The sequence below is a fragment of the Synchiropus splendidus genome, chromosome 12 (assembly GCF_027744825.2).
Source record: "Synchiropus splendidus isolate RoL2022-P1 chromosome 12, RoL_Sspl_1.0, whole genome shotgun sequence".
In the NCBI taxonomy this organism is placed as follows: domain Eukaryota; kingdom Metazoa; phylum Chordata; class Actinopteri; order Syngnathiformes; family Callionymidae; genus Synchiropus; species Synchiropus splendidus.
In genome coordinates this window covers 20,921,913-20,948,769 of record NC_071345.1, presented here as the reverse complement: position 1 = coordinate 20,948,769, position 26,857 = coordinate 20,921,913, and the positions used below count along the sequence as shown (strand labels likewise).

At 41.6% G+C, this 26,857-nt stretch overlaps 1 protein-coding gene across 6 annotated transcripts in view; it reads left to right on the top strand.

Annotated features, from left to right (window-relative positions):
* grik2 (glutamate receptor, ionotropic, kainate 2) overlaps positions 1-26,857 on the top strand; it is a 172,203-nt gene that overhangs the window by 91,168 nt on the left and 54,178 nt on the right. For all 6 annotated transcript variants that reach the window (XR_008416302.1, XM_053882152.1, XM_053882153.1 and 3 more), the window contains 4 exons: positions 3,442-3,585; positions 5,110-5,217; positions 10,910-11,023; positions 25,562-25,768. Coding sequence is in view for 5 of the 6 variants with exons in the window: in XM_053882152.1 (XP_053738127.1) it covers positions 3,442-3,585; positions 5,110-5,217; positions 10,910-11,023; positions 25,562-25,768 (573 nt within the window). In the remaining variant the exon portion in view is untranslated. The remainder of the gene's footprint in view (positions 1-3,441; positions 3,586-5,109; positions 5,218-10,909; positions 11,024-25,561; positions 25,769-26,857) is intronic.

Below are 26,857 nucleotides of genomic sequence, written 5' to 3'. Positions count from 1 at the left end.
TATGCAGCTGCCGTGCCAAACTGTTGTGATTGCTTTTCACTCAAGCGAGACAAACACTAATTAGATTTTTTTCTTCAATCATATTATAGGAACTGCTAAATTGTAGGCTTCTTTGATGATGCGAGGATGACTGACACTTTGCTGATAGCTTCAGCTCCAGTCAGCTGTTTATTGTTAGGAGGTGATGTTTATATCAGAGGATGGCCCACTCTTGTAATGCAGTGAAAAGATATACTGTTGAGGTATATGTGGGACTGGTGGCCTTTCTGCATGGAGCTTGCATGCTCTAACCGTGTGTGCATGTCTTTTCTTTGGTTTCCTCTGGCTCAGTACATTAAACGGACATTCTAAAATTGCCCCAGTGCACCTGTTTGTGAAAGTGCCCTGCGATGGAATGCCGATTTAATGAAAGATTTAATTAACGGTAACATTCATTTGTACAATGTTATTTCAGATATAAATAAATGAATAAATGGTGTATGAAGACCATTTAACCATATATATTAATATCCCAATAATTATGACATATATATATTTTATTATGGTACGCAACAAGAGTACATTGAGTCCAGGATGGGAGCAGTGATAGATTTCAGGTAGGACCAGGTAGAACCAGGTTCTCAAAGGACTTCATGACCACAGATGTCAGTGCCACCGGCATGTAGTCATTCAGTCCTGTGAACATCGGTTTCGTTGGGACAGGAACAATAGTGGAGGATTTAAAGCAGGCTGGAGCATGACAGGAATTCAAGGATGCATTGAAGATGTTCGTGAACACAGGAGCCAGCTCAGTGGCACGATGCTTCAGGATGGCAGGGGAAACTCTGTCCCGATGATTGATTCTGTCCCAAGATTCAGCTTTCTGAACTGAGTGAGCATGGCCTGCTCCAGGATGTCAAGAGGAAGAGGGGGGAGAGGAGGTGGTGGCTCGTCAATGACTGTGTTTGTCTTTGTTGTGTCAAGAGACATCACAGTCCTTTGCTATAAAGTGGCAGCGTGGGCTTGCTAGTCCACACAGGTGTTGGGGGGCTGCTCAAAACGACTGATACTGTTCAAGTCCTGTGCAAGAGCGAGGTTGTTCAGAGTGGGGGTTGCATGTGGCCTGTAGTTTGTGACTACCTTGAGCCCTCTCCACACTGCAGTCGAGTCATTGGTCGAGAACTGTTGCCTAAGTTTATCTGAATATACAGTCTTATCTTTCTTCAGCTCCCTCCGAAACTAATACTTCAGCTCTTTGTAGCTTTTCCTGTCCCCAATCTTGCGAGCTGCCTTCCTTCTCCCGTTTAATCTGGCTGAGCTTTGCTATGAAGGCTTGTCATTTGCATAACTCCTTAGTGCCCATTGGAATGCACTCTTCAGAGTAGCTGATCCATGAAGTCACAGTGTCTGTTCTCCATCCCCCCTCATGATGGCTGAGTCAACCATTTCCATTGTGGAGTACTTCCACTTCCTGGGACCATCATCACTAAGGACCTCAAATGAAGGCTCTGCAGAGAATGTTCTTCTTGTGGCAGCTGAGGATATCACAACTGCCAACTAAGATGCTGGTGCAGTTGTATGCAGCCATCATCAGTCTACCCTCAAGTTCTCAATCACAGTGTAATACAAAAGTGACAAATCCAGGGACAAGGGCACATTGCAGCACATTGTGCATTCTGCTGAGAAAGTTATCGGTTGCAGACTGCCACCTCTTCATGACTTGTACGTCTCCAGGACCCAGAGACGTGCAGGTTGGATCAGTGCAGACGCTTCCCACCCTGGTCATGGACTTTGTTTTTGTTTTTGTTTGTTCCTCTTTTCTGGCAGGATATCATCAAGCCAGACCTGACCCTTCCGTCACAAGAGAGCTTTTTCCCCTCGGCCTCAAACAGCCCTGCTGTTTGTTGTTTATTTATTTATTAATAACTTCAATCATTATTGCTTATTTTTATTCATTCATCATTTTATTTTAAAAGTTATTTTTTATCATTACTATTATTATATGTGTATTTTGTTCATTTTTGCAAAATGTACCAAAGCTCTTTCCCAGTTGGTGGGATCCTCGCTGACATTGGCATGAAAGCCTCATGATTCTTATTCTGGGTATCTGAGATGACGTGTTTCATTCCTGTAAACTGTTTGATTGTCGTGAGTCAGACCCTCCACAACAGTGTCATCCAAACTTGGCTGGACGTACATCTACTTGGAATTACCATGTGAAAAAAAACACCAAAACTGAAGTCTACTAAAAACATCATCCTAGCATCAGTCCCGGGTTAGTCCAAATATTTGGTAATTGAATCACCCGTTGACCTTTTGGCTCTGTATGCAAATTTGTGCCAAAGCAGGTGCTTCAGCAAAAACCCTTTGAAGCACGACATCACAGTTTAAGTGACAGCCACAAGTCTGTAATCATTCTGACAGATTTTTTTCTTACTGGTGGATTTCAGGCAGCTGGGGCAGCATGTTCTCAATTTTCATCACATTTTGACAGTTGTGAAGTGGACTTTTCCCTCTGAGGGCAGCTGCCAGAATTTCCGGCTGCCGTAGGTAGCACTTCATTGTACTGTGTACATGTTTAAAAAGAATGGTTTTGATGGTTTTCCTTAAGGTTCAGATGGCACAGGACGATTTGATATCACTTTGGTTGCTAAATATAGTACCTCACGCAACCATGATGGCTCAAATATGGCAGCACATCAGGATTATGGTGTTATACAGTACATAAAGAGCAACATCACCTGGGAAGTATATCTAAGATACCTCATCTTAACCGCCACCCAGACGCGTCAGTTTAGAATAAGTTAAGGTTAGGCAAGCAGGACTCATGGCAAAGATTGGTGTATGTCTCTTGTGCATTTACTTTTACGTATTTAACACATTTTACCATAAAACAGTTTGAAATATCAAACTAAATGACAGTGCCATTTAGTGTGTTTTCAACCAAGCAACAATCCAAAAACACATCTGAAAAGAGTGTATCATTGTCTCTCAATACCAGGTTTGGTAACAATGTTAACTGCCATCAATACCTGGTCGTCCAGGTATTGACGCCAATAAATAAATCCAAAGTTCAGTGCGCTTCTTTTTCAGTTTCTTTTAATTAACTCAGCAGAACAAACCAATATAACATAATATTACAATAATGACCCAGCTCTGACCTCGTCGTTGTGTCAGGGACAATGGGAGGTACCACATTTCAAGGTATTGAGGGTGGGTACAGGTATTGGCAAAGAAAACACTTATTTTACATTTTCCCCTGGGGCCAAAGTATGGCAACTGCCAAGTTCGATCCAGTTGGAAAGTCTAATGTGTGCATATGCAGGGCTGATGAATGACGTGAATGGTGTCAATGTCCATCAGTGGCTCATGTTGGTGGTTCTTAGTTTTTGAGCTGGTCTCTGCCACAAGTGTGATCTCAGGCATTTCACAGTTTCTATCCTATTGTCTTTTCTCTTGCAGACGGAAGCTGCGTTGATGTACGATGCCGTGCACGTGGTGGCCGTGGCTGTGCAGCAGTCTCAGCAGATCACCGTCAGCTCATTACAGTGCAACAGACACAAGCCCTGGCGCTTCGGGAACCGATTCATGGCCCTCATCAAAGAGGTAGCTTCTGCTTGATCTCATTTTCTCCCACCCCAACATGTTTGTTTGGCAGTACAAAGATCAGTCAACAAATAATTACAAGCTGTTTACCAAATTCACATTCTTTTGTGAAAATTGTAATTTTTTTTCATAGTTGTCCAGGAAGTCATGGGGGACTTAGGTTCGCACACTGGAACAATCAACGCAATATGTGACAGTTGTGAGAGTGACACATCTTACATGCTTTTGCTCTGCTTTCTGCTTTACTTCATCTCACTTTCAAGTGTCTGCCAAACGTGTTCCAAGGAATTTCATCATTCTATCTCCGGGTCCTTTCCTTCTTTATTGTCTGTGATGTTCCGGAAATGTACATGGTGCACCATGTACAGTACTTATTCTCTTCCTCTTCCTTGCAGTATCCCCCAACAACTGTACCTTCATAGTCATCTAATATTTTGGTCCATAAAGTTTCTTTGTCAACTTCTCATTGTCAACACTTCCTGGTCACTAATCTCATCCTCCAGATCAGTTGTTCTTTACATTATGTAATCTCCCTGTATGCTCTTCTCTTCTTACTCTGTATCCTGTCTCTTTTGTGTTCACAACAGAGGTATCACATCCACTCAGTCCCTCAGAATTTCTGTCCCAGACTCATCACCTTCCCAACATGTCCTACACACTACTACAGGACAGAGAACCTGCCCTCAATTGTTCACTCATCACAAAAGCTATTGGAAATTGAAAAGGAATAAGCAAGATGAATTGAGATCAAATTGATGAAATGTTGATGAAATCTGATTTAAGCCTCACCTGCTTCACTGTGTGTTTCACATTAATTTATTTCTAATTGTTAAAAAGATCAAATGTGTCCTGGATATTTGAAAGAAGTGGATAAATAAGCTTTGTAGAGGCTGTTTGGGTTTCAAAAAGAAAACTTTTTTTGTTTTATGTCAATCTAGGAAAGAAATGGGTGTCACAAAAGTAAAAAACAACATGAGAAATAAAATAATCATTCAAATGCATTTAATATGTCAAAATAATCTTCATTCATCTGTCACGCTAGCAACAGTGACAATGTTGCAGCTTAATAAGCTTCAACAGCTGTATATAACCCTGTATATATGTTAAAGGTGCCCTACTGTATTTTGATTGCTTAAAACCCTTGATCAGTTTAAACAGGAATAGTGTCAAACACATGCGCGGCCCGTTAGCCATTCTCACACTTTCAATGTAAGTTTGGTTCACTTAAGGTAGATGTAACTTGGTAATTACAATGAAAAACATAGAATAGTCTCCAAGTTTAGCCACCCTATCGTACTCTCAATTTCTGTCATAGTGGCCAGTCACATTCTTACCACAGTATATACTGTCACACCTCTAAGTGCCTGAGAAGATGGACCTGTGGCCTGCAAATACAGCTCTCATTCAGAAAAGACTGATTTGCTAAGTAGGGGAAAGGATGAAGCCTTTCAGAATTATTTGATGTCATAAATGACTACAGTTTGGACTTAACCATGGTGCTCTTGTCTTTTCTTTATCGTGAAGGCTCATTGGGATGGCCTGACTGGAAGAATCACTTTCAACAGCACGAATGGATTGAGGACAGACTTTGATCTGGATGTCATCAGTCTGAGGGAGGAGGGTCTTGAGAAGGTGGGTGCTCAAGCTGGCATTGAGGAGCATAAAATGACAAACATCGGAATTATAGCTACATATTCCTGCCTCTGTGCAATAAGAGAAGCAGATTGACTGCCGGGGACGCATGCTCACCATTTAGATACGCTCACTCATTTTCAGGTTATACTGACCCAAGCCATTGCTGGTGTGAATACTGCTGTACAGCTTTTGCAAATCATTCAATATGTTTTTAAGTCTCATCGAAAATAATATGAAATTTTCTCTACAATTCACATACAATTGGACCATTAGATCATATTTTTAGAACGATTAAATAGGAGCCACATGGAGTAAAATTGGAATTACGGCTATAATTATGTTGCAGTTGTCAACAGATTAAAAATAAAAAATAACTAATAAACCTCACAAAAAAGAGATACATTTTTTCTTGGAATGACTCAATCTGTTTACGAAGTGTTGCTGAGTAACCAGCCTGTGTATTAGACTATTCAGAGAGCTATCTGCTTTCAAAGAAATTAATTTGCCAGTCAGAGGTGATTTGTAAGTTTTTAATTAATAAATTCTGTTAAGAGATGAACAAAACAGAGATGATGCAACCAATCCATCAAAACACATAAATCCAAATTATATCGGCATTATAGCGATTGGCATCTGATCTTGCGGCCCGCCTTTTCCAGAACAAATGGTCCGGGGCCCATTCAAGAAATAGAACTGATTCATTACTGTGATTACTGATTTCAGAATTTATTCATTTAATTTGTGTTCCAGAACTATACATGAAAACAAACCAAAACCTTGTGAAATGACATAAAAAAACCATATGGTCAGCAATAAGGTATTTGTCATGGAAAAAGTCTAGCCAGAACCAGGTGCAAGTCACGTTCATCAAATCAATCAAATCAAACAAATGCAAACTGTTGAGAAAATTGGAAAAACTGTACGTCATGAATAAAAGAAATATAATAAAATGACTAAATATCATAAAATGTTTTATTTTTCATACGGTAAAGAAGATTAGTAAAGTGTAAATGAACGTATCAGTATAAAATGTTCTAAATAAATAATTTTAAGAACTGCTCCAACAGATGCTTTCATGTACTGATTTTGCTGTTGCGGCGCCATCACGTCCTTTATCGTGTTTTCTTTTTAAGAAGTTCTCCATAGTTTGTAACTATCACAAATTTGCAGCTGTCAAGTCAATTCAATGACACACTACTGCCACCATATGTGATAAGTGTATTAGTGCTGAGCGTCTTGCGGCCCTCACGGCCCAGATGTGTAAAACAAAAAAAAATTAAGCGGTCCGCTAGAGGGAGCTTACGGCCAAACCATGGGCCCTTGCTAAGCTAAAGATGCGGATCAGACAAATGTATCTGATACCGCATCGGTCGAGGCCCGGATCAACAACGACCGCCATCAGTGCTGTTAACCAGCAGAGTGCTGATGGAAATTGGACTACTGTAGGTCGAAGACAGAGAGAGCGAATGAAGGCTAACCGCAGTAAGATGGAATACATGTGTGTGAATGGGAGGGACCTAAGTGGACAGGTGAAGTTACAGGATGCAAAGATAAACAAGGTGGACAATTTTAAGTAGTGTGACAAAGATGCAAAGAAGTGGGTGCAGGCAGGATGGAATAATTGGAGAGAAGTGTCAGGTGTGATGTGTAAGGTGTCAGCAAGGATGAACGGGAACAAAACGGCGGTCAGGCCAGCAATGTTGTATGGTTTGGAAACAGTGGCACTGAGGAAAAGCCAGGAGGCAGAGCTGGAGGTAGCAGAGCTGAAGATGCTGAGGTTCTCTCTGGGAGTGAGAAGGATGGATAGTATATCAGAGGGACAGCACATGCCAGGTGTTTAGGAGACAAAGCCAGAGAGGCTAGATTGAGATGGTTTGGACATGTACACAGGACAGATAGCCAGTACGTTGGTAGGAAGATGTTGAGGTTGGAACTGCCAGGCAGAAGGTAGAGAGGAAGGCCAAAGTGAAGGAGGACATGAAGTTTGTAGGTTTGAGAGAAGAGGAAGCAAAGGACTGGATGGTCCGCTGTGGTGACCTCTGAAGGGAGAAGCCGAAAGGAAAAAGAAAAAGGATGAACTTTAATAGTGCCTTAATATAGTTTTCTAATCAAATTAAGATGAATCAGCTTCATTTGCTGGCAGGTCTGTTTTGTGGGTGTAGGATGCGCTCAAAAAAAAAAAATCTGTTTGACGTGTTGCCATGGTGAATTGTATAATCCGAGTTCCTATGTATTGATATTCGTGTGTCCTCTGTATTTGTGCAGTGTTGCTGGCGGACAGTCAGTGTGTCTGTTGTGTGTGTCTGTCTCTGTTGGATGTGTCACATTCAGATGGTAGTTTAATGAAGAACTGCTACAGTAAAACTCCACGTACAAAGTGCACACACAACTTTCGATCAGTCAGCCATTCTGTCACTTGTCTTGTTTTAGTAGTTTTGACGTTTTCAACCCGGGTGCTGCGGAACACTTAGTGTACTGTGAGAGACTGTCAGGTGTGCCGTGGGAAAATGATCCAACTTCAAGTTCATGTTGACGAGGAACCAACTGAGGAGATCACATGGATTTGCTGACATTCTTTCTATACACTATACTGTAGAGCTACAGTGTGTTGATGTGCAGATATGTCAGTCAGTCAAAGCAGCGCTGCTGTGGTGCAAAAGTTGACGAAAAACTAAATGCACAACAAAATAAATCTGCTCCAAAATGTAAAGAGAGAAAGAATCATTGTTTTTATCTAGCAAGGTTAGGCAAAGAATGCTAAGGATTTGTCTGGAAACTCAAAACTGCAATGCAAAAGAGAAGTGATAAAATTGAAAGAGTTATTTAAAGAAAGTAAGTAAATAAATAAATAAATCACGATATAATTCGCCATATTGCCCACCCCTTTCTGGACACATTTGAAACAAATACATTTTCTGCAATTTGTTTCTGCAAAAAGCATGGCAAAATAACAACAGAGTGTCAGTAGCTACAGTTTTTCACAAATGAATAGATATTTTCTATTGCTACAGTACCTGGATCTTGGCGATGAGACTCTTGCTGATCCTAAACTTACCCATGACGTTCCACAGTAAGCCGTGCTCAACTTCTCCAAACATGCACCAGGCTATGGGATGAGACCGGGTGTTTCAGAGCCAGCTGGGAAGCTGGGTGAGGCTCTGTGTGGTTTCGATCTAAAACATAAACATTACAATTGAACTCACCACCTAAAAATAAGTCATCTGTGGAGCTACAATCATTCAATCTTTTATTGATAACAGACATTATTAAAAACAACAGAGAAGGAATTAAAAGCAGCTCCAGCTAATAAGCACCGGCCAGGGATGACATGCTCCACTCTCAGTGAGTTTGGGGTAGAAGCTTTTCACCTTCTTCACCTTCACCTTCTTCTACCGCTTATCTGGGGTCGGGTCGCGGAGGCAGCATTCGGAGCAGGGAAGCCCAAACTTCCCGGTCCGCACAAACGTCCCCCAGCTCCTCCTGGGGGATCCCGAGGCGCAGGGGGCATCCGGATTTTCTCAGTGAGTTTGGGGTAGAAGCTCTTGAAAATAAAAAGCACTTCTGAATTAAAATTTGTGCCGTGACTCAAAAAAAATCCCTCTCTCTCGCCCATTCGTCTCATTGTCTCACTGTGTTTCTTGTAAAAATAGAACATCAATGTGTGTCTTTCTTGCGGTGTCAAAGATAAATCCCCTCTTTTTGTCTTCTCGCGCCCTTCATACATTTAAACTTCCCACTTTAAAACCCTGCATAAAAAGTAAGAAGTTTCAAACGGTGCAAAAAAAAGTATAATTTAATTAAAATCCAATTAAGGGTTGAATAATTTTAAGTCAATTCGGTTCTAACTTTATGTATCAATGTCTTAAAATTTCTTTAAATGAAAAATCAGCCTGTGCTGTCTGACTGTTCTGTTTTTTGAGCACTTGTCTGTTTGTTCATTTTTACTATTAGACTGTTTGTCACCTGATACTTTGCTGTCGGGTTTGCCCTGATTCTCCTTTTTAATTTTGTGACTCTGACCGCCTCCTGATCCATCTCCTCCTCCTCAGTTTCACCTGTTCGTTCTTTAGCCTCCTCACTCCCTTCGCCTCTTTTCTCCTCAGCAACTTCCTTTACCCAGTCACTCATGTCAACTGTCTGACTCACACTTTTCTTTTCTTCACCTGTTTCCCCCACCTGTCTCTCAATCGGCTCCCCCAATTTCTCATTCACTCCGCCTATCTCCCTCACCAATTCATCGGTCTCACCCCCCTGTGTTTCACCCGCCTCTCCTTCATCTCCCTTACTCATCTATGTCCCTCCTGTCTCTCTCTCCTCACCCACTGTGCTGCTCACCTGACTTTTCCTCTCCCCATTCACCAACATGTTCACCCGATTCATCCGATTCTTTCACCCATCACCAGCCTCCTCCACTGCTAACCGGGAGCCGGCGTCCAACTTGACGCCATGCTTCCTAGTTAGCCCTGTGAACTCCCCTGCTACCACCATTGTGACACTACCTGCCGACCACACAGCGTTGACCGGCAAATACAACTAAACAAGCCCTGAAACTGAATTAAAGCCACAACACCAACGCTTAAAACAACTACATAAACGCTCAAGCGCTCACTTGTTCTCTGTGCTCCATCCACGCACTTCCCCTCAGAAGAAAAAGAAGAAAAATATTTAAATATTGACCACCTCTGTTTTAAATTAAATACATAAATAGCATGCAGCAAAGATTGTCGTTAGTTCCTCCCTCATTATGTGTCATTCAGTGCCCAGCGCAGCATCTTCAGTGAAGCAGCTTTAGGGAATCTGAACATTGAATTTCAAACCAGTTTCCAATAGACCACTGTTCCATCTGTTATCTTTATGTAGACTGCATGATTTGTTATCATATTGCTTTAAAATCAGCCTGATGGCCACATGCATACTGGAACACGAGGTACAACATTTTCGTGCCAATCTCAACATATGCCTCAGCATGTGTCTCTGTGACTTATTTTCCCGCAAACAGGTCTCGGCAGGTTTCTGCAGTCAATTTAACATTCATGAGCTCATCACTGGAGTGAGGACATGCTAAAGCAGCTGATACACATGTAAACTGTAAACACTTCATTGGTGAAGCCTGCCTCTCTGCAGCTCCTGACCCTGAACTGTATGTGCTTGCACCTCCATGAATTATTTATTCCATTAACAAAACCCCGTTCAGAGGCCCTAAAGACTCATGAAGTCTGAATTAAAAAGTTGATTTGCAATTACAAACCTATCTGGAGCTGTCACCCAGGCTAGGATCAGAGCTCCGGGTGGAGTGCGGCTGACGTGGTTTGGAGTGTTTGCTGTCCCTCAAGTGATGCTCTGGTTGTTAGTCCAATGAATTTCAGGCAGGCTGGTGAATGATAGGAGTGTAGATAAGAAAACAGGATGCGAAGTTTGTGTGACATCATCAAGGATTTTCACCAGCCCCGGACTGGTGGATGATGGTTTAGACACCTGTCCTCAGGGCTCCGGCATTGTTCACTATTGGACCCTAGATTCAAATTCAAGAGACTTCGGCCCATTGAATTAATGTTAAAAAGGATGAAGCGAAATGTTTTCTGCTTGTTTTCTCTGTCTCAGTAGACGCCGCGATAATCATTTGTGCCTGAGATGAATTAATATGCACGTTTGAATTCAAATAACCATCTATATTTTCTTTCTTGCTTAGATTGGAACTTGGGACCCTGCAAGTGGCCTGAACATGACTGAGAACCAGAGAGGGAGGACAACAAACATCTCAGACTCTCTGTCAAATCGATCCCTTGTGATTACAACAATACTGGTATTTTGTAATTGTTCCATTTTTTCATTATATGCCATATTTTGTGGTTCAAAGCTTAAGCCTACAGCCCTCATAAAAAAAGTATTTATACTATATACAGAATTAATGAATCTACAAAAAAGGGCATACATTTGACAGAAAACATTTACTTTACAGACACATTGTGGGCTTTATATAATCAAACTGGACAAAAAATCTGATTATTAGATGAAAACACAACAGTATATATTGCAAAGAACCGCTCACATTTTTGGTCTATAAAAGCCACATCATGTGCATTTAGTGTTACTTTGATTATGCACTCACCCTGAATAGAATGTGCCCACCAACTCATTCTCACTCTGACGTTTGCTTCTCAAAGTGACAAGCGAGCTCAGTATCGTCCGTTGCATGTTGACTCATTAGGCTTTTACTTTAATTACATATTTCCCCTCCTGTGGCACATTCCGTAGGCAGCGCTTCAAGTAAAGTGGTTGGGATTCGGGTTAATGCAAAGGGTGACGCTTTCATCATCAATTCAATTCATTCATTTTTTTAAAGACAATATTCACAAATCACGGCCCTGTCCGACTGGACATACTCTGTATACCTGCGTATCTCAGAGAACACACTGCATGAAAAGGGGCATTAACCAGAGTTTATGGGAGTGGTTTATTCCAGTTCTATTTGCTGAGTTGCAGATAGGGGGTTGAACTCAACCCAAAACTCTCCCACAGTGGGTGTTACCTTGTCATATGCCCCTCCACATGTAGCCCTCTCCAAAGAGAGATAAAATGAAATAAAATTGAATAAACTCGAAAGCTCATCATCATCTCATCATTAAGAATCATGGAAAAACTGTAAACATATAGTTGAACTGGAAACTTCTTCTGAATACTAATATTCTAATATTTACTAATATTGTGATATTTAAGATTATTTAGTTGAGGGAGTACTAGTTGTGGTGGAGTGTGTACATTCAATATCAATATTGTTCAATATCACTTTACTTGGCTGAATTATTGACTAGACACTTAAAAGTGTGACTCCTCTATATATGTAGTACAACTATATTGTATTCCCACAGTAATTCTGCAGTGAGTTCAGTCACTCGGACCACGGAGTTCAACAACCAACAGCGATTCTTTTGCAAAGGCGCTGCAGCAAGTAATGCTTGAGGATTGCACATTGAGTGCATTTTGGCAGTTTAATCAGCACTACGTCATTGGTTGCATACTTTTATTTTGAACCAGCACTTTTACGTCCATCGTACTCGTAGCGTGCAGTTCTTCGTTTTGATATTGATGTAAGGCACATGTCTGACAGTGCCATGTGAGCGCAGTATCTCAAAACTAATTTTGTTATCGTTGTTGACCGTGTAAACGCCGAAAGCGGATTACTGAAGAAACCCGTGATGATCTTCCGTCAGTGGAGTCTTGGAACTCGCGCAGCGTCTTCAGCTGTTTTCTCGCGTCCACGCAAGTCTTTGTTCTTCGTTTTAATCATTTATAGCTGCTGCAGAACGTATGTAGTGACTGTTAGATGGTAAGTGAACTTTGCTGAATTCTATATTATTATATTATATTTAAGCAACGTCATTCAATGTCGTAGACCATTGTAGGTGAGTGACATTTTCATCTACTTTTCAAACTATATTAAATTTTGTTTAATGTTTACCCCTCATTGTTCACTTAATTATTCACTGAACCGTTTTCTCTAGCCTGCGAAGAAACCTATTTAGGTTTGTTCGATGGACTTTAAAGACACATGATGATGGTCCTGAAAGACGAGGAGGAGCAACACGGTTTGTGCTGTAATTCAATACACCATCTCCATGTTTTCTTCTTCACTATCTAATGTGATATGTGATGTTGAGAGTGAGAGGTGGCGTTCCTTCCAGAGGAGAATCAAATAGTGTTCAATTTTGAAAATTCATTTGAGGTACTTTACTAGTAATATCTCATTTCCAAAATGAACAATCCTCTTGTCTCCAGCTTTGACACCACAGTGGCACATAACAAAAATATGATTGACTGTGGTCTGGCAGCATACTTTACAGGGTTTGTTTGGGTGATTGAAATCCTTGTAAGTACTGGAATTTTGATGATTTAATTTCAAGGTTGGTCAAGCGCTTGAATTTCTGAGAAAGTGTGTGAAAGTCCAGGAAATTGTGATTGTTTTTCATTGATGATGATTAGCTGTCAAATGGTGTGCTGAGTTTTCACGTCAAAACACTGCTCCACTTCTCACATGCTGTGTACTGGGGTGTTCCAAAATATCGATAGATTGTCAGGCCCTATGTTATCGATCCACGGCATTCTGTTTTTCATCACAATTCTTTCCCACTCAACCGTGCTTGGTCTGCAAGTGTCAATGTACCACTGCATGAGAAAGTGGGGCGAAGGCTCCACTAGACTATACAGTAAATGGGTAGATTTGGCATTTTCAAGTTTTTTGTTGCATGAATCGACTGTTGCGCTTTTCTTGAGTTTTGCTTCTTGCAATTTGTGATAGGAATTACCTGGAAGGAGTAATAATAATGCTACTATTACTAAAATACATCACCTTGTCATATGCCGCTGGAAACTTTATTGTACATTTTGTATTTACACAGGATTCATTCTCAAAATCTGAAAGGAATTTTCTTGTCATGTTTGTACTTGTCTGTCTGTTCTTATATATTGTATTTCTCTCTGCGTTCTTTTCATGTGCTTTTATTTTGTTATCCTCTCTCGTTTCTGTTTCCTGCCTTTCCTCCATCTTTACAGTCATACGCAGCTGGCACTCATTCCGCTAATTCCCTTCGTTGTCGATATATTCTTCCCGACGCCAGTTACGTGTGCCGCATTGTCGCGTTTCGGTCCGTCAGGTAAAAACTCTCTTGAGACTTCCATGCTCTTGCTCTCAAAACCCTGTGATTATCTAAATTCCGTGCGCGCTCGAATTCTTATTCAGCCGTAGCTTTCGCTCTTGGCTCTTCCTAGTCTCTCTTTCGTTCTCCTCTCTCACTCTCCATTCATTCCGCTTGTGAGATATTTTAGGAGTCTCACTCCTTAGTTTGTCCGTAAAGTTTAACCCTCATTTGCGTGTGTGTAGTCACCACCACCGAGCTGCTAAAATAGAGTCTGTGGTCAACTGGAAGACTCCAGACAGTCGTAAACAGCTCCAACAGTTTCTGGGATTCTCAAATTTCTACAGACGCTTCATTCGCAATTGCAGCAAGATCGCTGCTCCTCTTACTACTCTCACTTCTTCCAAGAAGGAATTCTCCTGGGGCCCAGAAGCAGACCAAGCGTTCTCCAAACTCCAAAGCTTCTTCTCTTCTGCTTCAATCTTGCCTCACCCTGACCCCCAACTCCAGTTCATCGTCGAGGTAGACGCCTCCGAGTCAGGATTGGGAGCCGTCCTCTCCCAAAGAGAGCCCGTGGACCAGATGGTACACCCTTGTGCCTTCTTCTCTAGGCGACTGACCCCAGCTGAGCGCAATTACGACGTGGCAAACCGCAAACTCCTGGCGATGGTGGCTGCTCTCCAGGAGTGGCGTCATTAGTTGGAGGGCACCGAGACTCCTTTCAAGCGCCTGAACTCTTGCCAAGCTCGCTGGGCCCTGTTCCTTGGTCGTTTTAATTTTTCTATTACCTACCATCCAGGAAGCCAGAACACAAAGCCGGACATCTCTCCTGGCTCCATGAACCTGCCTCCTCCGCCTCCAGTTCCAAGACCATCATCCCTGCCTCTGGCGTGGTTCGTGATGCGTGCTGGGACATCGAGAAGGCCGTCTTGGACGACCAGAAGCAACACCCAGCTCCCAGTTCCGGTCCTCCGAACCGTCTCTTAGTTCCAGAGTCGACCAGACGCTCCAGTAGGGTCACTACTCAAAACTCGCCTGCCACCCCTGTACGTTCCGCACCTTGTCTCTAATCAAGCAACGTTTCTGGTGGCCAGGCCTAACCAAGAACATCAAGGAGTTCTGCAAGACCTGCACAACCTGCAACAGGGCCAAGGCATCTCACAGTCCTCCCGTCGGACTCCTACAGCCTCTTCCCATCCCCGGCCGCCCTTGGTCCCACATCGCTGTCAATTTTGTCACTGGTCTGCCCCCATCATCTGGACATACAACCATCATGACGGTAGTGGACCGCTTTTCCAAGATGGTTCATTTCATTCCACTGCATAAACTCCCTTCAGCCCTTGAGACCGCAGAACTTCTGGTCCACCACGTCTTCTGTCTCCACCGACCCCCGAGCAATGTGGTCTCCTAGCCTCTCCTCAGGCTATCACCTGCAGTCCAACAGCCAGACCGAAAGGGCCAATCAGGACCTGGAATCCGCAGTCCGCTGCGTCTCTGCTCAGAACCCTTCTGCCTGGTCATCACATCTGCCATGGGTGGAATATGCACACAACACTTTAACTTCATCTGCAACTGGCATGTCTCCTTTCATGGTGGCTTATGGGTATCAACCTCCTTTGTTCCCAAACCAGGAGGTTGAAATGGCAGTCCAGTCCGTCAACCAGCACCTTCGCCGCTGCAGGGAGACGTGGTCCCGTGCCAGGACGGCTCTCTCCCACACTGCCGAGACCAACAAGAGGCTCGCCGACCGCAGCCGAATTCCAGCCCCTAGCTACCAGCCTGGGGAGTGTGGCTTTCCACCCATTTCCACCCATGACCTGCAGCTGCCTGGTGAGTACTGTCATGTTTGTACTTGACTGTCTGTTGTTATATATTGTATTTCTCTCCGCGTTCTTTTCATGTGCTTTTATTTTGTTATCCTCTCTCATTTCCTGCCTTTCCTCCACCTTCACAGGCATACGCAGCGGGCGCTCATTCCACTAATTCCCTTCCTAAACTAATTCCGATGCCAGATACGTGTGCCGGATTGTAGTGCTTTGTTCCTTCAGGTAAAAACTCTCTCAAGACTTCCAAGCTCTTGCCCTCCAAACCCTGTGATTATCTAAATTCTGTGCGCACTCGAATTCTTATTCAGCGTAGCTTTCGCTCCTCGCTCTTCCTAGTCTCTCTTTCGCTCTCCTCTCTCTCTCTCCATTCATTCCGCGTGTGAGATATTTTAGGAATCTCACTCCTTAGTTTATCTGTAAAGTTTAACCCTGGTGTGCGTGTGTGTAGTCACCACCACCGAGCGCTTTCAGTTTGTCGCCACCGCGTTGAGCTTAACTCCGGGTGTGCTTTTATCTTCTCCCAGTTTAGAGTAGGTTGTTGATTTCCTAATCCACTTCTCTTTTGTTTTGCAGATTTTCTACCCATTCCTTGTGTGTTCTTCCCGGTCCGCGTTTTTCGCTTCCGGCGCCCTTAGTTCTCATTACTTGTTTGTGTATATATATTTATATTGTTTTTTCATTCGATTAAATTCTTTAATTTAATCTTGTTGTCCGTGTCCTCTGTAAACATCACTAGGTGCACTTGGGTCTGTTCAATTGGCATTATGACATTTCTATCCTGTTCTGACTTGTTGCATGAGTCTAGTGTGTTGGTTTGTGCTTGCATCCCTTCTAGCTTTTTTGTCACTACAATGGCTCTGATGTTGTTGTATCACGAATCAAGATGGTGCAGGCAGTTTCCCGAAATGTGGATAGTAGATAAAAAAAAAAAAAGAACAATGGACTATGACAGCAGTTAAAGCAAAGTTGAGATTGGCAAATTCACATTAGTCTCTTCCTTGTGCATTTATTGTTTTTGTTTCTTTTCATCACTGGCACTTTATCACTTGTGGCAGAGAACAGCCTTGGCGGGGCAATGTGGAATAAATCAATTATATATAAATGTTCAAGCTGGTGTGTGCCAACTGTGACAGTTTTAACAATGACTTATGAAATGTTTATGTCACTGCTGCTATTATTGTTATACAGATAACTAATCAGCTCCTTTACGAGAAATATTTGACCTACTTGGTCAGCATCAATGAAACTCAATACCAAGATTCCTCGGTGAGAGTGGAGGGTGCTGGTACTTTTCTCTGCCATTTCATGCCCACACTGTGTGAATTAAATACAGCAGCTTTTACTGTCTCTTTATAGCCAAATGGAATTGTAATGGTGCTTTATGTGGGAGCAATTATAGAAGCCTGGAACAGCTCTCAGCCATAACAAACTCCCTTGGAAGATGTCATTATTTTTAAGCTTTCTCCACTTGATATATATCCGTTTGTGCTTTGCCTGAGCTGCCCTTTCCTTTCAGCAGTTTCTCTGCAAAGTTCTCTTAAATGAGCTATAGAACCCTCAAGCGGCACAATCTTAAATAGACAGTGGGTTTTACCAATGCGCAAGGGACCAATTCTGAAAAAAATGTCAGAGAAAGGGGCAATGTGATGATTTAACTTGTTTTCTCTTACACTTTCATCATATATATCTTCTCTGTACAATTTATATTTGTGTGTGTTTTGAAGCTAAACACAGGCCACAACTTCTTTGTTTAGTTTACAATTTAGTTTACGTCCATTCATCCCTATTTTTAATCTACTCGCCAGTTACTACATATGTTTCAATTACTTATTGTGTCTTTATCCAGTTATTATTGTAGTAAAACTGTTAGTAAAATTGTTTTTCATTAATGGAAATGAAAAAAACGTTTTTTATTTTAATGTTACAATTATATTGAATATGAAATAAACACACATACACTGCGTTCCAAATTATTATGCAAATGATGTTTTTGTTTGGTTTTCCAAAATACTTTATGCAAATAAGGATCAACATAATTTTCAAATCATTAGCTGTCAAAATTTATTTCAAATGTTATCGAACAAAACTCCTAATGAAAACAGTATTTAAAAAATAAATAAAAAACTTAAAACGCACTGTTCCAAATTATTATGCACAACATAGTTTCAAGACATTTTCTAGTTTGTAAAGAACTGAAAATAGTAATTTGTTGAATTTACAGCAATATAAGATCATGTTTACTAAAATAAAAAGCTATTACCTTATTTTCCGGACTATAAGCCGCTACTTTTTTCTCGCGGTCTGAACCCTGCGGCTTATAAAACGATGCGGCTAATATATGGATTTTTACAGGGATATTCCAATCAATCGGCCACCGATTATGAAAGGCTGAACTCGTTGTGATCTGTGAATGCCGACCACTGCCTGTCATTGCCGGTCACAAAATCCGATCACATGTGACAGCAGCCGTTCTGATGAGGCCGCCCGCGGTTTGTGATGCGTCCGCTCCTCCCTCCCGACTCGCCACTCGCTTGGTAACGGCGTGTCTAATGCGGAAGCTTTTTTCAGTCTGTCATGTCAAGTTTGCATCCTTCAGCACATGCACGTTAAAAGGCGACAACGCCACAAATTCAGTACTATATTTAAAACAACAGCACTTGACAGAGCACAGTGAGTTTTCTGGTGCTCATGAAAGTGAAACTGCAGGAACCAGCGGTCACTCGCGACACTCGCCGGTCTGAGCGTGACATTCAGAACGCGAAGCATATTGCCCAAGAAATAATCATTAATTTCACCGCGCCAGATGAGCAGCCTTTCTCAGGTGTTGTTTTAAGACGGAATCAACCGCGGCCGAATCCGTTGCTGTCTTGTGTGTGTCAGATGCAGCGTTCGCGGTCCACCACCTGAATCCGAAACGTTTGCAACCGTCCAGAGTGAGAAATTTCATGAAAGAGGTTGAAGACCGCTGCTTCAGCTGAGTGCTCTCCCTGTCTTTCAGAGCATCCCTAGGTTTTACAGCCTAATGAGCATGCTCTTTGCTGGCAAAATTATTGAGCTTCGTCACATCAAACCGATGACATCACAGGCGTTTTATTTACCTTTAAAGCGCTCAAATTGCGCTGTTTTCGCCCGCGTGTCCGCAGCTCTGCTAACATAGACGATCTACCGGAGGGTGAAAACGGCGCTTTCTGAACACTTTAAATGTAAATAAGATGTGAGGAGTTCATGACTGGAGTTCAGAACATTGGCAAGATTTTTTCATGAGTCAGTCTCGACACTGGACCCCGTTTTCAAAATGAGTACTAGAGGATCGCTAGAAGTGATTCTCATGCATTTTCTGTGGCACAGACAGCAATAGTGCACCCGCGGCTTATAGACTGGTGCGGCTTATGCATGAAAAAGATCAATTTTCCTTCTTAGATTTGGTGGGTGCAGCTAATATTTCGGTGCGCTCTGTAGTCCGGAAAATACGGTACAATCCAAAACATCTTAACAGGTCAAGTTACATGTTAACATAGGACCCCTTGTTTGATAGCAGCTTCACAGTTCTTGCATCCATAGAACTTGTGAGTTTATGAACAGTTTCTGCTTGAATGTCTTTGCAGGATGTCAGAACAGTCCGTTTGTTTTGAAGTTCTATGGATGCAAGAATTGTGAAGCTGCTATCAAACAAGGGGTCCTATGTTAACATGTAACTTGACCTGTTAAGATGTTTTGGATTATAATAGCTTTTTATTTTAGTAAACATGACATTATATTGCTGTAAATTCAACAAATTACCATTTTCAGTTCTTTACAAACTAGAAAATGTCTTGAAACTATGTTGTGCATAATAATTTGGAACAATGTGTTTTAAGTTTAAATTTATTTTTTTAATACTGTTTTCATTAGGAGTTTTGTTCAATAACATTTGAAATAAATTTCGACTGCTAATGACTTGAATTATGTTGATCGTTATTTGCATCAAGTATTTTGGAAAATCAAACAAAAACACCATTTGCATAATAATTTGGAACACAGTGTATTTAGGGACAGATTAACTCAGATGAATGGAAATTAATAAATTGGTGCACAATGTTTTGGCAATTGGTTATTTATTGTATAATGCTCTGTTGAAAAGTGTGCCGGGAACTGAGATCATTGTTGTTATTTTCAGAAACCAAGCATATAACTGCTGTGTCAGAAATGAGTTGTGACAAAGAGATGTAGAGAATTGACAGTATTTTGGTTTGTTACATTTAATTGAGGTACACCTCAATTAACTGCCACATCATTTTCCTTGAGACTGTCTACAATACAACTTACAAGCCATTCTCACTCCTGAAAAAAAAAAGTTTAACTGCCTGTATAGCATTAATGGCAGGGACGACGAATATGAAGCAAAGGAGCCTGGGGGGATGCATGAGTAACGGTTAGACGTATGGACGTATCGCATACCTGTCAACTTATACCTTTTCACGTATTATATATATATATATTTTTTTTTACAATTTCAAATCAAGTTTGCCGTATAACGTCTTTTATTTGGGGAAAAATAAACTATAGAACAAAAAAATTCCCACTGACGTTTCACGCCCGGTGACGTGTGGTGAGGTTTATGGCTGGTGAGGCACTGACTTCATAACAATCAGATTTACAAACACATAATAATCCACTACAGAGTGGATTATTCACCATTTGATTGGCAGCATGTTAAAAATTCCATATCAGCTTTTTGACATACAAACTGTAGTATACAAAAAAAGGACACAAAAACAAAACTAAAAACATTATTATGCTCTTAACTGTTATGCTGTTTGGTGAGCGGGTGGTGAGCTTCTCACCTCAGGTGACTTCACGCTAGACGTCGGAAACTACGTGTACAGCGCGACTCCACACAAACATAATAGATGCTGGGCAGTAAAGGGTCTGATCGCTGTCTGGGCGTACAACGTCGTTCAAAAACAACTTCTCAAACTCCCAGAACACTGAGGTGTGCACCTGGGGCTGCAGGAAAATTGCGCTCCGAAGCGCTGCGCAGGGCAGGATGTTTGTGTGGATGTTTGATGACTCACGTGTTTTCGCCTTTGTTAGGCTGATAAACATCTGATTTTACTGACAGATCTGTGAATGGAAATGAAAATGAATAATGCCGCGCTCTACAGTAACTGTTTTCACTGCTGTGGTCTCAATCAATGTCGCTGTCGTTGTCATTTTTTCTGTTGTCACAAGAAGAATCCCTGTGTCAGGAGACGAAGGGACGAGGGAGCTAAAGCCACGTCTTGGAACGTGGGAACTGAAGGTCACGTTTAGTGGACGTGACCAAGACCCAAGTGCGAGTGGTGAAACGCACAGGAGGCAGGAGGGAATTATAAATAATATTTAATAATTAAACAAACTAAAATAGAACAGAAAGCGTCACCGAACCGGGAAGAAACAGAGCAAACTTAGAATGTAAAAACAGTAACGAAACTAAGAGAAGTGCACAAACATGAGTAAAAAGTCAAAACAGAAAGCATCACCGAACCGGGAGAAAACTACAAAAGAAACCAGGGAGCACACGGAAAAAACAGGAAGAAAACACTAACTCAGGCACTTCAGTTCAACACAGAGAAATCCAAAAAAAGCTAGCTAACAGAACAGGAGAAGCCGAACACAGGGAGAGACACGAGAACCAGGAGTTAAACGAGCTAACTGCACACAAAACAAAAAGCTGAACAGAGAGGGAGCGATACGAGAACCAGGAGTTAAACGAGCTAACTAGCACACAGAACAAAACAGAACAAAAAGCCGAACACAGGAAGGAACACGAGAACCAGGAGTTACAAGAGCTAGCAAACAGAACAAAAGAAGCCGAACACAGGGAGTGACACGAGAACCAGGAGTTACCACAGGGGAACGAGAGGAGTCCAAAATCACAGGAATCATCACAGGGAACGTGGAAACACACAGGGACTAGGAGAAGTGGCAGGAAACAAAGACAACGATCTGGCACACGTTGCTGGAGCCCAGGTGTTTTTGAAGACCAGTCATTAGAGGCTAATCGGCTCCAGCCGTGTGCCAAAGGAACAGAGGGGAAAAAACCAAAACCAGGATTTGGAGCCTGGAAGCGGAGCCATGACACCCTGGGATCACAAGAGGCCTCTACCATGAGGCAGGACAACTGCGTGCCTCACTTTGTGGCTTTTCGCGGCTGTTTTATGATCGCTCAGAGCAAGAAACTAGTAACACACATACAGTTGTTAACACTATTGTATAGCTGATATCCATCAGCTATATGACAGCAAAAGTGTTTGAACATTTTAATAGCGACATACAGAGAGACAGCAATACGCTCACACTGCATGCCAGCACGGTTAGGTCGAGTCATTGCGCCATCTATGGTGAGGCTCAGCAAGAGGATGTCTCACCACACTTCTCTTCTCAGTATTTGAACACTAAATGTGAAAATTCAGCGATTTTGAATAAAAACCTTAAACTGGTGAAATAAAAAAAAAGCATTCATCGTGTATATCGGGATAAATATAGCTATATTTAGACGTGCAGTCAGGGCTGACTGCACGTCACTGGCCAGATCGATATCGACTCGCCAATTTCGGATCCAAAACGGATCGTCTCGTCTCGCTGGTAGCTGACGACTCGGTGCATCATACTTGCAAACGTTATCCACAATCCCACATTTATTTTTCTTGTTGCTTTCGGCTTTGACGATAGGAGTGTTGTGTGCGCATGGACGTTGCACTTTGGCCCACATCCGTTGTTTTGAATTGTGTTGCAAGAGGAATCATTCAGAGAAAAATCATAGAAGTAAGCATAGAAGATTCCGATTCTTCCATGCTTACTTCTATGATTTTTTGATTGAAAGACACTATGGAAGAAGTATTTATTTTAAAACATACTGCACATGGTAAATGTAATGCAAGAGCTTTTATATATGTTATCTATGTTATCATTTTCCAGTACATTGCCTGTCTTGCTGTGAAGTAAATAGCTATAATAAAATATTTAAATGTGCCGCGATTGTGTTTGTAAGGTTTCTTTGCTATTTATAAGGGGAATTGCACCGCTTTAGAAGGGGAGTAATTGGCAGAGGTTGACAGGTATGGTATCGAAACCTGTGCATTTTCTCACTGCCATTTAATCGACTTTAAATAGCAACTTACATGTTCCACAGAATGAATGGAGGACTATCCCATGCAACCTGACTCCAACCTCCATTGCTTAGCATAGCAATTAAAAGAGTGCTAGCCCATCACTTGCCTATAGCCAATCTTTTTTTTTTTTTACGTGTTGCGCTGCTGGGGAAAGGCATAACGTGCAACAATCGAAAGCCTAGTGTGTCAGCATGCAATGCCATGGAAATAGAATGTGTTGAAACAGTCAAGATCTTGGGGGAACAACAGTTTAGAACTTTGGAAAATAACATCTTTCTGACAGTGGAGTGAGTGCACTATGTCTGTTGTCAGTTTAAGCCAAACTCTGAATGGTTCAACTGCCGGAGTCTCGAGCCATCATTGAATGTGAGTTGAACTCAGTGGAATGAGCCTTGGGTGCTGGAAATGTATGGAAAGGGAACAGGAAATCATTTACCATTTGTAAATCTTTCCCAGAAAGCTGCCACACTGAAGAGACAGCCTGTTCACAGTTTGAGAGCATGAGTGAAATGCCTTTGGCTGTATATACTGCGTTCATTCTGTTAATGTTAATGTTAACAGCTAAAACAGAGGATGTAAAAAACCTACTTTATAAGCTTGCATTTTCCTGGTTTTCCCATGATCTGGGGTCGTGTGGGGGTGAATAATAGCAGGGGACACCTTGGACACGTTACCATATAGACCACTCATGCAGAAGCTTGCAGATGTTGATTCAAAGTGATCAATTAACATTTTTATGTTCTGAGATCATCTGAGCCAAGAAAGTACAGTGTCAGTGTTTTGTCAATGAAGTTCATGGTGGCCTAAATCAAACTTAAGCATGATGTCAAGAACTAAACTGAGCTTTTTGGAGACGTAAGAGTGCAACTTGTGGTTTTTTGAAAAAAACTTTTTTTTTCAATGAACAATAATAATAACAATATTTTCATATTGTCTTTCATGAGGCCATTAAGGCCATTTGCTGCGTGTCATCCAGTGGTTGTATTCACCTTCTTGATGACATAGAATCCTCAGGGCACAGCATGACGGTTCCCATTGTTTTATTGCTCTGCTGGTTGTGTAGCGGCTTGCTATAGTCATCGCAATCAGACGCCTTTCTGAGAGGGGTAGTCTTCTAGAGCGAGACGTGCGTGCTCTCTGTTAATATGCTCTGTGACTATTTATGATAATTAGTCTTTCGCAGATGACAGGAAGTGAGAGGTCAAAAGCTGCAAATGGGTTGACAACAGCACTTCAGAGTCCGACACCATGCAGAACAATTGCCCCACTAGTTAACATGAAGATGAGCTGAGATGCAAATCAAATCGTGAAATACTAAGATATTTGGTTTTCGTTTTAAGGGATGGCCATTCAAGCAGAAGAATTTTTGGCAACATGACAAAAAAGTGAATGCGACAAGAGATCACTCCACCATGATCCAGCAGGAAGAGAATACTCATTTTGGAGTAATGCCTGGCCGACCTCAGACACAGAATACCAATGAAAAACATCTGACCCAAAGTCTGGGACTGAACACGCAGATGGTTCCACCTGGTCCCGCTCCTCCTGGTGTTTCATATTCCTGTTGCTTTGTTTTAATTGACTTCAAACACTTCAGAAAATACACGGCACAATGAAGCATTAATGAAAAGTGTATTTTATCAGTCCATTAAACAAACCTAATTACGAATAAAATGTTCCAGTGATGTTTATATGTGAGTCCATCCCTGTGCCCTGCGCCTATAAATCAAGGTAGCTTCTCATGCCACATATAGACTGGACCTCAGCTGTGAGTGTGTGTGCCTGTGGAGACAAAAGGGAATACAGCACAGTGAATGACACATCTTCTTAATGTAGTTCCTCACAATCCTCACAAATTAATGCTCCTCTTTTAGTCTTTCAGTTCAGTTACTGTACATGAGCTTCTTTTCAATGCTCGCCAAGTACCTAAATTAAGTATTCATTTACATCCCTTGTTTTGAATGAATATTTATTTCATCCATGCAACAACAAATACGTAAAAATTATTCTGAGCTCAGGAATCAAAAGAAAGCAGAGAGAAGAACAGTTCTAATAATTTTCTCCTCCTTTTTTTTCTTTTCCTATACAGGTTTAGTCTCATATAGCAGTCCGTTTTGATTTCCAGGGTCCTGCAAGTAAACTTGAGTGTAGCTTGATAGATGCTGTAATAACACAAGCTGTAATAACAGCTGATCACTTAAACATGTGCGTGAATCATGAATCTTTTCGACTGTGTAGTTACACTTCTATGACCATTCTTTATGACTTCAGAATGTTTTTGAATGTGTAACTATCAATCACTTATACTGCTTATTACTTGCCTTTTTTGGTGAGTTTTTCTGTCGACCATATGCATCTATGTTGTAGAAACCCTCTTTTTTGCATTTAAAAAATACATTTAAAAGCCTCTATTTCTTTCACTAAGTTTTTGTTTGTTTGTATTTTGTCTTACCAGCAATCTTTTACAGTATATTGTTCATTGTGGGGCCAACAGTGTTTTTTTCGTTTAACTGACAACTTTGGTAGCTCCTTTCATGTCTATTTGCAACACTTTTCTGACAGACAAAGCATGCCATAAACATGTGTCAACTACATCACAGACACTGATGCTCCAATATACGCTACAAGGATTATCTGGTATTACAGTCACGTCAAACCATCACACCACCAGGAGTGCAGTTCATTTCACTTAACTGCGAGCCGATGAGTCTGGCTCATCTCAACCCCTTTCTTGGATTTCACCTGACAGGAGGAGCCATATGTGATGTCCAAGAAGTCTGACCAACCCCTGTATGGGAACGAGCGCTTCGAGGGCTACTGCATAGACCTGCTTAGAGAGCTCGCCAACATTCTAGGCTTCACCTACGAGGTCCGTCTTGTGGAGGATGGAAAATATGGAGCCCAGGATGAGATCACAGGCCAGTGGAATGGCATGGTGAAGGAGCTCATGGAACATGTGAGTGTAAGGGTTCATCATAAGCAGATAAAGAGGCATCTATAGTATAAGCAAGGTATAAATAGTTTTGTCTTATGAGTTATGTCTGCACATATTGTGTGCATACTTGCAAAAACACAAAGTGTATTACTCTTTTTATCCATTATTCATTTTCCCACTCATTACAGTCATGTAGTCCGGGAAACAAATTGATGTGTGCACATTGCAAATGTAGAATAGATTTTAAAATAGTGAATGATGTTGAGATTATTTCCTCAGGCACACTTTACCTGAAATCTTTGGAGCTCCTTGCCTGAAGTCCAGGTTGCACATGACCACATCGAGATGTCTTTCAGACTTTTTCGGGCTTTTACCAAAGTGCCCCCCACTGCTTGGAGCAGAAGCAGGGCCAGTCCACCTCTTGTGCAACGTGCATTCAACTTGTCAGCTTGGCACGCTCCCTCCTGTCTGCACTTGCACACCATCCAATCAGACACTGTATAGCTTTGTAAATATCAGCACATGCATATTGAAAAGTGCATGCAATATGCTGAAAGTTTGGCATATGCCAGTGACATCTGAGACCTTTCATATATCGGCATACGCTGCTTAAACCGTCAGGAAGTGACAGGGCCCTTAAATTCAGCTGAGCACAAAGGACTTAATTTTCATTTCGTGACATCTGGTTGATATTGACCAAGGTCATTTGTGATGAAATGAATTTGCATCAAAGCCAGAATTAGAGACGCTGCGATGTTGAGCAGAAACCGAAACAAGCTCAAAACTCTTTGATTGGCAGTATAACAACTTAGATCTTCCTGGACGAATGCTAATAAAAATGAAAAGTTTTTTTTTTTTTTTTTAAATCAAAACATTGGCCGACGGGGTTGAACTGAACAAGCTCGGTGACTGACATTTTTTTTATTTATTTTTTTTGTTAATGATTTTACACAGTGTAGAAGGAAAAAAAAGAGAGTTGCAGAGCTACACTGATATGTTTATTTTCCTTGCAAAGAGGCAGAGCAGGACTGAGACAGATGGATATTTCAGCCGATGCGGCGGAGATCACTGAGGAAAATGCTGTAATGTGGAAAGTGTCTTGTCAAAGAT